The 14,820-nt window shown below is 41.7% G+C and overlaps 1 protein-coding gene across 1 annotated transcript in view; it reads right to left on the bottom strand.

The window, feature by feature from the left end:
• The window catches only part of LOC137350583 (ras-related protein Rab-8B), a 77,889-nt gene extending 63,310 nt beyond the window's left edge, over positions 1-14,579 (bottom strand). Inside the window, exon 1 of the mRNA XM_068015255.1 lies at positions 14,386-14,579. Within this exon, the coding sequence (XP_067871356.1) occupies positions 14,386-14,509 (124 nt within the window). The 5' untranslated portion in view covers positions 14,510-14,579. The remainder of the gene's footprint in view (positions 1-14,385) is intronic.
• Between the last annotated feature and the right edge of the window lie 241 nt (positions 14,580-14,820).

Genomic DNA, 14,820 nt, shown 5'->3' with positions numbered 1-14,820 from the left:
AGTTAACGTTTCGGGTCAGTGACCCTTCTTCTTCCAGGTTCTTCTCCATGGAGAAGGTTGAGAGCAGAATTGATAAAAATGTTCAAAATCATGAGGGGTTTAGGCAGAGTAGATAGAGAAACTGAAGGATCAAGAATCAGAAGACACCAATTTAAGGTGATTAGAAACAAGCCATCGGCAACTTGAGGAAAACTTTTTTTTTTAAATGCAGCAAGTCATTAGGATCTGGAATGCACTGCCTGAAAATGTGGTGAAAGCAGATTCAATAGTGGCTTTCAAAATGGAATTGGATAATCGAAGAGAAAAAAAATTCTGGGCTACGGGGAAAGGGCAGGGAAGTGGGAATAGCTAAACTGCTTTTGCAGAGAACTGCATGGACAGAATGACTGCCATTTGTGCTGTAACCATTCTATGATTTTAAACACCAGTAAGGGACAATGCAGTTGTTTCCACCAGATTTACACAACTTCTAATTTGCTCTCCTCCAACGAACATCATGGGGCAGGATGTCAGAAATGCTCCATCCATCAATATTGGCGACCACGCTCTGGAAGTGGTTCAAGAGTTCACCTACCTAGGCTCAACTATCACCAGTAACCTGTCTCTAGATGCAGAAATCAACAAGCGCATGGGTAAGGCTTCCACTGCTATGTCCAGACTGGCCAAGAGAGTGTGGGAAAATGGCGCACTGACACGGAACACAAAAGTCCGAGTGTATCAGGCCTGTGTCCTCAGTACCTTGCTCTACGGCAGCGAGGCCTGGACAACGTATGCCAGCCAAGAGCGACGTCTCAATTCATTCCATCTTCGCTGCCTTCGGAGAATACTTGGCATCAGGTGGCTCCAACACAGAAGTCCTTGAAGCGGCCAACACCCCCAGCTTATACACACTACTGAGTCAGCGGCGCTTGAGATGGTTTGGCCATGTGAGCTGCATGGAAGATGGCAGGATCCCCAAAGACACATTGTACAGCGAGCTCGCCACTGGTATCAGACCCACCGGCCGTCCATGTCTCCGTTATAAAGACGTCTGCAAACGCGACATGAAATCGTGTGACATTGATCACAAGTCGTGGGAGTCAGTTGCCAGCATTCGCCAGAGCTGGCGGGCAGCCATAAAGACAGGGCTAAATTGTGGCGAGTCGAAGAGACTTAGTAGTTGGCAGGAAAAAAGACAGAGGCGCAAGGGGAGAGCCAACTGTGCAACAGCCCCAACAAACAAATTTCTCTGCAGCACCTGTGGAAGAGCCTGTCACTCCAGAATTGGCCTTTATAGCCACTCCAGGCGCTGCTTCACAAACCACTGACCACCTCCAGGTGCGTATCCATTGTCTCTCGAGATAAGGAGGCCCAAAAGAAAGAAAGAAAGGGACAATGCAGTTGTTTCCACCAGATTTACACAACTTCTAATTTGCTCTCCTCCAAGATACAAAAGATAATACTTCACAATCTCTGCTGATATTACTGAACCTGTACTAGCATCCATTTTGAAACTCTTCACAAATATTCGCAACAGCCCATGGAGTTCTACAGCACCACCTCCACATGAGCTGTGGCAAAATGAGGCAGCACAGAATGATCAAACTTTGAGCGTGCTGCCTGGAACACACCTCCATATCCTCTGAAGTTGAAAATCAAAATGTAGCAGAAGGGTACTTGCCACAGTTAAATTAAGTTCATCACAATAATGGGATTGTTTCTTGAACAGTCCTTGCCCTACCTAGATACGTTTAAGATCTACGGCACTAAATTATGCAACCCATCTGGTTCCAAGTTAACCAATCTCTGCGAGGGCAGAAGTTGGTCTTGGCATCTCCACATTCACATGGATAAAATCAGACTCAGCCTACTGACCTTCAATGCTCACATGAAGCACAGTCACTTAGGCAAGGCTCTCATGAGTCTTTGGTGCCTATGCAATCAAAAGTTTTCACTTTCAGTATGATAGAGGGGAAATCCCCAGTGACTACTATGTTAGGGTTCTTTGAAGAATAACATAAACCCAAGTCACAAGAATCACAATTGCAATGAGTCAAGTTTGCCTTTTATGCAACCTTATCATTTAAAACACATGTATCATATTACAAATTAAATCAGCCTCTACAGGCAACGCCCTAGCAATGAGCAGATTCTCCTGCCAGACAACAATAATTGTTTCAAGTAAGTGAAGAATATCTTTGAACTGGCTATAGATAAAAGAGTGGAGGAAAAAAAAAATCATACTGGCAATTAACGAAATATCAACAATTCATTCAATGTTAAATATGTGGGGATTAAAATAGTGTCAAAAAATGATCGAATCAGAAAGGAAGTCACAAAGCAATTATATTGCATATGGCGACGAGCAGTCTGTGTCTAAGTCATGCAGACTGGAGTTACGTGGCTGCTCAGCTGCATTGCATTCTTGAAGCTAGTTGTTAGCCCTGGGAAGAGCATGCACAGTTAAATCAAAGATAAATTATGGGGTATTTTTGCTTCACAACCAAATCTGAAGCATCAGGAGTATATTGAATGGACGTACAACTGTCTTAGCCATACGTTGCTAGGCACTGCTTCCACTGACGTGCATTTAGTCATGATAGTGTTCAATAGCTGTCCGCTGTACAACCATACTCTGAATCTGGAGATATACTGTAGCCTGGATTTTACATTTCAAACCCGTTTTACTACTCGCACTCAAATGTGTCACTGACCCTGGAGTTACACTCAGTCTGTATCGGCAAAACCCTAATCACTGAAGCTGCCAAGGAGAAAACAAGTGTATCAGCATAACTGCAGCCTTAGTCTATTCACTTCTGCATCAAAACGAAGGACTGAAATTTTGAATGTTCATTTGATCCACTGAAGAGCTAAAATAAGCATCTGGTTAAATGTCTCCTCATGCTCTGCTTGTAAAGGTTCACAAGTAGAGACAGCACAAGCATATTGACCTTGAAATGAAGCTGTAACCCTATGTCAACTGTTAATATCATACATGAAGTTACTGCTTTACACAGGGTGTTACTCAGACTTAGATACTGGGAAAGTTACAAATACAAGATCCACAAGACTTTTGCTGCAGCTTGATAAAGAGAAAACATAGAGATATAATACTGTGTGGTGGAGTTATCTAATTTCTCTGCTTGCGTACTGCTTGAGGTAACTACTGGATCAAATATGGACTCTTCATTCAATTGTGGTCTCCCCTCTCCTCCCACTAGCTAATCTTTGAGCACAACTGTGACTTTAGCTACAAAAGTGGGACAGGCCAGGGAAACGCCAGTCCTTTAACATCGATGCTCAAGTACTCCCTGTGGGGAAGTGGTTTAAACAGGTGCATCGGTAGATCACTTACAGGCTAATTGCTACTGCTGAGGAAAGTTTCTCTAGATTGGAAGCTGTTTGTAAATCTCCTGATTCACCTCTTGGGAAGAGGTCAGAATAGAAAAAGGTCAGATTGACTTTACTGCTCTCTTGAAAAAAAATTGTTCAACTGAAATGTTATGAATGTCATTCAAGCATGACACACAAACACAAGAGGTAGAAACATAGAAAATAGGAGAAGGCCATTTGGCCCTTCGAGCCTGCTCCACCATTCATTATGATCATGGCTGATCATCCAAATCAGTAGCCTGTTCCCGCTTTCGCCCCAAACCCTTTGAATCTTTTAGACCCAAGAGCTATATCTAACTCCTTCTTGAAAACATACAATGTTTTGGCCTCAACTGCTATAGGTGCAACAGAGAGACTGGATTTTCATATATACAAAAGGTATTAAGAAATTTACATACAAGGTCATTCAACCCTTTGGGTTTCTGCCACACTTTGCTACAGCAATTTAAACCTAATCCCACTGCCCTCCTCGATCTCCATAACCATTTAGTTTCCTTGCTTCAAGTATAAATACCAAATTCCAACATCCACATAAATCCCCCAAACAGCTCAAGAGGGACTAACCAAGCAGCACTGATTAACATCTCTACACCTTATTCCAAAAATTTTACAAGTGTAGAAGCCGAATTCTAAACTTTAACAAATTGAATAAAACAGAAAATGTTGGAAATATTCAGCAGGTCTGGCAGCATCGGTGGAGAGAAAAACAGAGTTAATATTTCAGGTCAATGACCTTTTGACAGAACTGCTAGTTCCAGCATTTTCTGTTTTAATTTCAGATTTCCAGCATTTTGCTAATCAACAAATTAAACTTTGCCAATGATAAAAATACCACTGCAAAAGCACTCTGCTGTTTCTAAAGAGAAAGAATCTACATCAGAAACAGCATTCAACAAAGCATTAAAAGAAAGCCAGGCAAGGCAGTAAAATGCAACAGATGTTTTTATATCCTCCTTAATACTTGGATCAGAGAACTCGTTTACGCTGATGATGCTGCACAAGTCACTCACATGGAAACTCAGCTACAAAGACTCATGGACTGTTTTTCCCATGCCTGTAACCTGTTCTCCTGGACTATAAGCATCAAGCTTATGATGACCAGTTGCTACAGCAGCTGGGCAACAGGCGCCAACTCACAGCATTACCTGGCAGCTTCACGTGCAGCACTTGTGGCAGAACCTGCCTCTCAAGGATTAGCCTTCACAGCCATTAGCAGAGGTGCACCAAGAGAAGACAACTCACTTAAATAGATTGTTTGCAGCATGTCCATCATCTTTTGTAGATGGAAGGATGCCAACCATTTGGTGGCAAGTTTAAAATCACAAGAATTGAATTTACCTACTATTAAACTTATTGAAACTAATCTTTGGCCCACTGACAGAAGTCCTCTCTATAACTATGAAGTAATCACCCTCCATCGTAGTGGAATGTGTGAATAAATTGTTTAATTTACACTCACTACACCCCAACACGAGCATTTCCCCCACACTGGATAGCTATCCATTCCATTAAGTTTTCATGTTTCCAAAACAGTTATTTTTAGAAAGGCCTCTATAACTTTAAGTAAAACATATAATTTAATACAGTGGACTTTTTTTTTTAATGTTATACTCATATTTCTTTCTTGCTTAGCATCACAGATCACTTCAGTAAGTGAGTTCTCACTTTTATAAACATAATGTCTAGGAATGAAACAAGCCCACAGATCCAACAAAATCCTGTATTTAGCTCAGTGGAATTGCCAGGAGCACTCAACATGCTGGACTTCAATAGGAAACCTATCACACAGGTTTATTAAAAGTAACAACTATGCAGTAGCAAAAGACAATATAACATATACATTAATAGTGTAAAAATACTAGTCATCAGCTGGTACAAACATAGAATAAACACTGGAAGATAACCTGAATCTATGTCTACAACACAACCTAATGGACCCAGGAGGTATCTTAGCTCCTGTGGAATGGAAGAAGACTGTCTCTGATATAGTTTCTAACGTTTAAAGTTCAACCAGGTACAAAAGATATATGTCTCACACTTGCACCAGCCTGTCAAACACTCAAGATTCAACATTCAACACGGGGAATGTTTGCTTGAAGAAAAGAAAGGCAATTAGCAAAAGTACTTTGGAAGTGCAGGCATTATTGTAATGTAGGAAATGGGGCAGAAAAATGTGCGTACAACAAACTCCCACAAACAGCAGTGTGATAATGACCAGATAATCAGTTTGTGATGTTGAATGAAGGATAAATATTGCCCAGGACACCAAGGATAATTCCCTTCTCTTTGAAATATTGCCATGGAATCTTTTACACCTGCCCGAGTGGGCTTAAAACCTAGGATATAGGAACACCAAACATAACTCAGTAACCTGCCTGAACAAATAAAGGTAAATTATCGATAATGCTGGCATGAGATTTCTAAAACTGTCTAATCAAAAATGGCCGCAGCCTAGAGCATGGCTACCTGACCCAAACCCGACAACACGTGTAGGGTTGGGGTCGGGTTGCTCTTCTGGGTCTGGCATTCAGGCTCAGGTGGGGCCGGGCCAAACACACACTCTCACCACCTCTGGTATGTGGCTCCAAAGTTAATGCATTTTTTGGACTTGAAAGGTTGTTTAGTTACAGATTTTTAAGCTTGTGCAGATAAGCAACAAAGTGAAAAATGGAAGCTAGCCATTGAGCACAGGAAAAAAATGAAAGGACTCGGGTTGGGGCGGGCTCGGGTCGGGTTTCATTTGCAGACCTGAGCCGGCCTTTAAAGCAGACCACCTACTAACTGATCGAATCAAATCCATTTGTCAGCTAATTTGAGAATCTACTTAGACTTGATGGGCACACCAAAGAGCAAAGGATGCAGGTAAACAAGGTTTCAATTAAAGCATTAGCATCTGAATGTCTTTGACTCATTTAATAGAATTTGAGTAGCTAAAGCATATTCAAACTGTTTGTTTGCAGCAGACTAATTTCACAAGCAACAATTGCCAACTTGCAGCAATGATGTAGAGAGAAAACCAGGCTAGCATCACCATTATAGAGTTATACTCAAAATGTTTGCCTGTTCTTTATTGGTAAGATTGTTTACATATTCTTAGCATTTGCAGATTCAGATTTTCAGTGTTTGTAGCTTTAAAAAAAACTGAGACTTATGAACTGAAGTGTGGCAAAACTCCATTATATTTCAAAACATTTAAAATAATGAAGATTTTTCACTTAAGTGTTTCCATTATTAAGTGTTGGGTTTTATACTAACCACTCGTGACTTTTGCCTGCACATATATCTACACTTCCTGTTTTGGGTGCATCTCTACCACTTGTGTAGTGAAACAAAGGAAGATGAAATCATTGTACAATTAAATTAATTGTCTGTGGAGAAACCAAGGAAAAGTTCTGCAAGTTATCAGAAATAATTTTTTTTTTCAAAAAAAGGTTAGTTCAAAGCAGTGGGAATGTTACAATGTTCTTCAATGTACGCATTGCTGCTTCCCAGCTCCAATCTCCCCCTTTCAGTCAGAACGACAAGACTTTCCGAGCATCAGCAATCCTCTGGGACAAGCCAACCAGAGTGGGGTGTTCACTAATAATAGGCCTCTGTTCTTTCACTCAGCCATCAGAATGCAAGCCTACCAGCTTAACACCAGTAGGAAAATCTAAATGTCAACTGGGGTCAACATAAAAAACAAACCGTGAAAGGTCATGGGCGCTTTCATACAGATTTCTACTAAATAAGTTTCTGACCTTGTCAGGAATATCTGGACGGAAGCAGTGAGTGTAAAATAAGGTAAGCTTTCACATACAGTTCTTAGTAGCCAGCTAAACGCATTACTGGCAGATATCTAGGAGGAGATTAAATCTCACAAACCCTCAAAGAGCAGTATAGAGGAGGAAACAAAAAGTGAAGCAAAACAGGGCTTTGGATGATAATACCCAACAAACCAATTTGTCAATGCAATCCTGCCCTTTTACCTCCTCCTTTCCTACCGTTTAGCCACCCCCCCCCCCCCCCCATGTCCTTCCAGGTGATGCAGTGATTTACTTGTACTTCCTTTAATTTAGCTGTTCCCAATGTAGTCTCCTCTATATTGGTGAGTCCGAATGTGGATTGAGCGGTCACTTTGCAGAACACCTCTGCTCAATCCGCAAGTCTGATCCCGAGCTTCTGGTCACCTGCCATTTTAATTCTCTACCCCACTCCCACTCTGACCACTGTCTCCTAAACTGCTCAAAAGAAACAATGTAAGCTTGAGGAACAGTGCCTCACCTTTTGATTAGGCACTTTACCCCCTTCTGGGCTCAACATTGAACTTAACTTCAGATCATAAGCTATGCCCCAGTTATCCAGACAGCAGCTGTTGATGATTTTGCTACTTCCATTTATACTTCCTCTCAACCCGCCTTTTGTTTCTTTAATTGTCCCATTACCATTCCCTTCAGCCTTGCACTATTATTCCTTTTGTCAATTAATCTTCCATCTGTCACAGAGCTTTCCTTTTCTTCTTCCCCCTCCCCTATATTGGCTTAAAACCAGTTAAATCTCTTAACTTTTTCCAGTTCTGATGAAAGATCATCAACCTATAACATTTCGCTCTCCACAGATGCTGCCTGACCTGCTGAGCATTTCCAGCACTTTCTGCTATTATTTCAGATTTCCAGCACGTGCAGTATTTGGCTTTTGCAATAGATTAATCTGAAAGAATCAGAATGGGCAAAATAATCCTAGGAAACATACCTGTACAAATGTATGAAGTAAAGACCTGGAACTCAAGATTTCAATATACTGTATGGTAATTTCTTTATACAGTACTAATTATAGAATCATAATAGTACAGTGCAGAAGGTGGCCATTCGGCCCATCTAGTCTGCACCAGCTCTATCCAATTAGCCCCACTCCCCTACTCTTCCCCCATATCCCCGCAATTTTTTTCTCCAATTCTCTTTTGAAGGCTATTGGATCTGTATCCACCACTGTGAACTTGGACAATAATCCTTTTAGTTTTTAAAATAAAACGAATGGATAAAAAGTGCACTGCATTACATTAGTACAGCGTTTGCATATGACTGGATTTAATTATTTTTTCATGTTAGTGGCCAAGAGAGCCCAAGGAGAATAATAACTGATGTAAACAACTACTGCACTCCTTATCTGGGCTGAATTCTGTACAAAATGCATTGCCCAACAAACCTGACAGTTCAAAACAGTTTGAGTATACAACATAAGAGCAAAATACTACGGATGCTGGTACTCTGAAATGAAAAACAGAAAGTGCCAGAAACACTCAGCAGGTCCGGCAGCATTTGTGTAGAGAGAAACAGAGTTAACGTTTCAGATCTGTGACCCTTTATCAGTATAAAACACCCAGATATCAAGTTGTACCCGAGTCCAACATAAAGATGTTTGCCTGATTTAAGCCAAATCGTCTAGAACAAGCCCGACAACGACCTGACTCTTAAACAGTCCTAGGGCAAAGACAACCCACATGTAAAGTTGCTGAGTGGCATGCCTGGGTAGCAGTGCTGACACAGGGCACAGACTGGCTTGACATCAATATGGGTTGGCTATCGTACATAGCGTGAATAAACAATCTCAGCCCTGTTGCTGAGCAGAGGCCAGATGGTTTTAACAGAGCAGGACTCCACATCACTTGAACACATCGAAGACTGGCTGAGAAAAATCTCAAAAGTGGATGGCCTCTCAGTCCAGGCATTCTCTCCCAACTTTAAAATAAAACTGCAAACTGTACTCTTTCTCAAACACTAAGCAACCTCTGCAATTATCTGACTGGCCATACCTGAAAGAGGGAAACTGACCCTTAGGGGAGGAAAGGCAGACAATTTTCCACTTTGGTAGCTCACCCTACTTGAATAATAACTTCTGACAACATGTGCAAGGAACCCTAAATATTGCTTGGCTAGCTATAGTATATCTATTAACAATTAACAGGTAATAGAGAGGTGAGATCTTACAGAACACCATTTCCAGGTCTACAACTGAGCACTTCTTCTGGGCCTCCTTATCTCGAGAGACAATGGCTACGCGCCTGGAGGTGGTCAGTGGTTTGTGAAGCAGCGCCTGGAGTGGCTATAAAGGCCAATTCTGGAGTGACAGGCTCTTCCACAGGTGCTGCAGAGAAATTTGTTTGTCGGGGCTGTTGCACAGTTGGCTCTCCCCTTGCGCCTCTGTCTTTTTTCCTGCCAACTACTAAGTCTCTTCGACTCGCCACAATTTAGCCCTGTCTTTATGGCTGCCCGCCAGCTCTGGCGAATGCTGGCAACTGACTCCCACGACTTGTGATCAATGTCACAGGATTTCATGTCGCGTTTGCAGACGTCTTTATAGCGGAGACATGGACGGCCGGTGGGTCTGATACTTAGAACTTACATTATCTGAATCTTTCACAATCAAAAGTAGCTTACTGCACGACTCAGTTAACATAACTAGAAGTCCTGTTTCAGCGAGTTTAACTCGTAAACAACTGATCAATGCAGTTGAATTAGTGTCTCAGCCATGGCTCAATTGGTAGTACTCTTATGTCTGAGTCAGAAGGTTATGGGTTCAAGTCCCACTTCAGGAGTTGAGCACAAAAATCAAGGCTGAAACTCTAGTGCAATACCGAGGGAATGCTGTACTGTCAGAGGTGCTGTTTTTCGTTTCAAAGGTTAAACTGATGCCCCGTCCGCCCTCAGGTGGGCATAAAAGATCCCATGACGCTATTTCAAAGAGCAGGAAAGTTCTCTGCAGTGTCCTGGCCAATATTTATTCCTCAAACAACATCACAAAAGTAGATTATCTGGTCATTATCACACTGCTGTTTGTGGGAGCTTGCTGTGCGAAAATTGGTTGTCACATTTCCTACAACAGTGACTACATTTCCTAAGTAGTTCAAAGGCTGTAAAGTACTTCATGACGTTTTGTGGTCGTGAAAGGCACTACATAGATGCAAGTCTCTCTTTTTAGAGTCCGATGGCTTGATAAGTTTGTGTCGAGTTAACTGATCTCAGACAGGGTGGCAGCTACCAAAGAACAAATTAGCCCTACTGCCTCTGGACAGGGAATACCCAGGACTTCCACTCCTCATCGCTAATCTAATAACCCCTGCTGAAAATATATGTCAACGTCAAATGAGAACTAGATCAAGCTCCACTGTGATGTCTCCAAGTCAAATAACCTGTCAGTGCTGTCAAGGTTAACATGAAGATTGCCCACTTGAATAAAGTATGAGAGGGGGTTTAGTAACTATAGAACCCCATCATCGTACGGGGCTGAGTACTGGAAGAGAGCAGAGAAATTAGCTAGAGGAAAAAACAGCATTCCTTTAAAGCTACAAATACACAAACAAAATCTTTCATGTGGAATTCTTTGTCACAAACCATTGCTGAAATAGAGTCCATACACTCTTTTCAAAATGAAATTAGCTAGTTGCTTCAAAACAAGGAATTTTAAAGAACATGGAGTAATTGGGAAGCATGTTTAGGCTAGGTAGCTCACACTGAGAAAAACACTGGCAGATTTGATCTGCCGAGTGGTTGTAAATGCGCTGGAACGTTTGATGGTTCAATCTAAAACTTTTTCCTACTACTTCAGTTTTAAAGGAAATGTCCACACACTGTGTAAGCAAAACCACTTTTCCACGCAGTTCCTGAACGTCTATTTTTAAGAACTTTCTGTAAGTATATGGCTTCATTACTTCTACGTGCTCAGAGCACCTAAAAACATAAGACATATTTTGTTGGATCTTATATGGATATCTATTTAAATAGTACAAGACTGCATGCAAGAAACAGATTAAGCAGCAATAATTTAGGTAGCAGAAGCCAAGTGATAAAGCCTGCATTTCCAAGAGGATTTATCCTTTGTGGCTGAGAATGAACCACTGACATGTTTATGTTCAAATAGCGAAGCGAATGGCTTTAAATCCTTGGGCTGCACCACACATACATTAATGAGCTCAAAATTTAACGTTCCACCATATTCCCAAAACAATTCAAAAATACTAAAATGTTCACCTGCCCCATGAAACAGAAATGTCCACATAATGAAATACTCTTGCCCAATGGGTATAGAAAGCTCCCATTGACTAAATAGATGTGTAGTAACTTCATCTTATTCTGCAACTCACAGTTCTAGGATTAGTTTAGCTCCCATATTAATCAAGGTTTCAGAGTATATTTTGCAACCAGTTGGACAAGTAACTTCTGTACCTTCTGGTCATTTCCCCTTAATGCTAATTCTTCTTTCCAAATTGGGAGAGAGATTTCTTTTCATGATACTGTTCTCATGGTGAAGGAACAAATTAGGTATGCACTGGTCCATCATTATATTTGTTGCACAAATTGAAGTGACCTCAATAAAATCTCAGCAACATGCAATGGAGAACCTGAAACTTCTACTTGAACTCTGAGAAACACTGACATAATTACAAACTCTGCCTATCCAAGAGAATTTTGAATTGTATAATATTAGTACGAAATACTGGAGAAATCCATTACCCGTCAATGGTGTTGGTGACGGTGGGATCAATTTGCAATGGTGAATTAAGAGCAAAGAAATATATTGCATCGTAGTGTTTATTGGTGTCAATGTGATTTTTCCTGAGAATATTAGTACCAGAGTAAAATACTGATGCTAAGTCTCATCTATACAAACTATGACTGACAGCATTAAGAAAAAATAGACTTGTAAGAAAAAATGGCCTAATTTCACTCGTACCTGCACCTACTCAAAATGAGATGTCATCTAAATCTAATGCTATAACAAGAAGTTTAAGTTGAAAATATAGATTAGACATCTTTACCACATATTAAAAATGCATTTCCTATGCTCACATTTTTAAATGGAAACTGTCTATGTCAGCTTGTCACACTGTAATAGCACTCTCCCAACAGTGGTGGTGTAGTGACATGTCCCAGCATTTCAGTCCCAACTGCAAAAAACTCCCACATTACAACCAACTCGATTTCTCTGGTTTTCAAAATTGCCACAAGTTTTGTTGTTTAACTATAAATATAAAATTAATTATATAGAAATAAAGACAAATGAGAGATTTTAAAATGGAGACTAAATTGCATCAGTGCATCATAGTCAAATTAATGACTGCCCTCCAGTTCCCATTTCACCTGAAGGTTACACTTGCTCTTCAATCCTTGTCTGCACTGTCACAAGATATCGACTAACATTCTTTTTATAGAAATACAAAGAACAGGTTCTGAACTCCATTTCCGCTTGATTTACACAGAATTACTGCCTCAATGTTATTTGCAGCCAATTTACATAGCCTGCAATGCATTGTTCTGCTCGTGTGGGTGTTCTGCAAGAGCATGGTTAGGCATTTAGAGGATAGAGAGAACACAGCCCGCTTTCTCTTAACATTTTAAATTAACTGCAGGTACATTCAAAGGTTTTTTTTCCTTTATAAAAATCAGCTTTATACAACAGAGTTAAACTACATCCACATCCTGTCTGCAGTCAGGTCAACCCCAACTTTGAATTTACATTGCAACTTCAGTGTCTGTACAAACCACTACTACTTTGCATGAGCATGCTAGAGTTGAGCGTAAATGCACCCTGAAACAGATCTGTCGCGTGCAGCCAATGTACATCACATCTAGCTGTAGAATTCATCGTTCATGCTACAGTTTATTCAGTACTCCTAACAAATAGTAAATGGTATTACAATAAACTGCAGGAGAAACAATAGTCAAGCGAATACACTTCAACCCATTACCGTCTTGTATTAACATTTTAAATTCATCACTTCAAAATGCTCTCACATCTACCATCGGGACTTCATCTCTCGACAAACTGACGGGTATCTTTCACAGTTCAAGTTGATAAAGTATGAAAGTTTTGTATAGCTATTTCATTACTGGTAAGCCAAACACTCTGGCTTTAAGCATGTGCTTTATCTGTCAACAGGAAGTGTATGTATTTTGCATTAGAAAATCAGAAACTATAGTCCACTTCTATCAAAGTCATCTTTTGTATTCAAAAATTAAGTTAACCAATAATTAATTTTCAGAATTGTAAATACCAAAAAGTGAGAAATTACAGCAAAAATGTTTTAACAAACCAATTAAATGAAGCTCTGGCCTCAACAACTCCAAACTCAATTAAATTAGTGTTGTTGCTCATTCCAAAAATGTATTTAATTCTGGTCATTATTTCTAAACTTCCAGCAAACGTCCCACACTTAGTACTCGAGTGTCAAACATGTCTCAGTGGTAGCACTCTTTCCTAAATCTCAAGGCTGTGGGCTTAAACCTCACTCCAAAGATTTGAACAAATAAACTAGGCTGTTCCAGTTTTGTTGTCAGAGGTTCTGAGGCCCTGTTTGCCCTCTTAGACGTAAAAGATCCCTCCTAACCCTATTCAAAGAACAACAGGGGAGTTTCCAGTGTCCTTACCAACATTTATGCCTCAATCAAAAACATTACCCTGTTGCTTAAGGGGCCTTACTGCATTTCCCTACTTTACAGCAGTGACTACATTTCCAAACTCTGCAGTTGAGGTGCAAATCTGCCATGATCTGGTTGAATAGCAGAAGAGACTGAATGGGGTAAATGATCTACCCCTATATCTGTGTTGGGACGTCCTGCGTTGGAAGACGCCTGATAACTGCAGGTTCCTTTCAGTGTGACCATCAGATGTAAAGAGCAGAGGATGGTCCTCATGCCAGGGCCTGAGAACACCAACTCCCTTCAATGGGAACTCCTATTCGTCACGCTTGGCCCTGCTTGGAATCTAGGCTGATAACATAGTGCCAGGCTGCAGCCAGCCTGACTTACTAACCCACCAGGAGCTTGTGGCCCGGCCGCCAGTCTAATGTCCCGGGAGGAAGATGGGAGGGGCGGGGAACCGCCTCCCTCTCCCTCGGCCCCAGAGGAGTAGTAGGCGGCGGAGGCCCTGCTGCCTGCCCGGGGTCGCCGCGCTGCCCTGACAACCGCAAGCTCGGGGGGAGGGGAGGAGAAGAGGCCGCCTTGACAACCGCAGGCCCCGGCGTCCCCCCTCACTCACCTATGGTGGAGATGAAGGTTGTATTAAAGGCGTCCTCAGAGAAGCGGAAGAGGAGACAGGTTTTCCCGACGCCGCTGTCGCCGATCAGCAGCAGCTTGAAGAGGTAATCGTAGGTCTTGGCCATATTGAGCGGGGCGGGCGGACTCTACGCTGCGGCGGCCGAAGGAGAAGCCGATCACCCTGCGCGTGCACCGGGGAGGGGAAACTGCGTCATCACCGGCCCGCCAACTGATTGGCTGGCGACTGCCGTGACAGATGGGCGGGGCTCTGCCCACTGCGCCTGCGTGCCTCCCCCAAGGCCTGTTGGGCCCTGTAGTCCCCTCTCCCTTTTCCTGAAACTATGTCCGATTTATGTTCTAGATTTCCCCCATGAGGGGATTATAAAGTGATATTATCACTAAACAGGCATTGAGTGAGCCTAAAATCAGTAGTAGG

The sequence above is a fragment of the Heterodontus francisci genome, chromosome 35 (assembly GCF_036365525.1).
Source record: "Heterodontus francisci isolate sHetFra1 chromosome 35, sHetFra1.hap1, whole genome shotgun sequence".
In the NCBI taxonomy this organism is placed as follows: domain Eukaryota; kingdom Metazoa; phylum Chordata; class Chondrichthyes; order Heterodontiformes; family Heterodontidae; genus Heterodontus; species Heterodontus francisci.
This window is presented reverse-complemented; position numbering and strand designations above follow the sequence as displayed.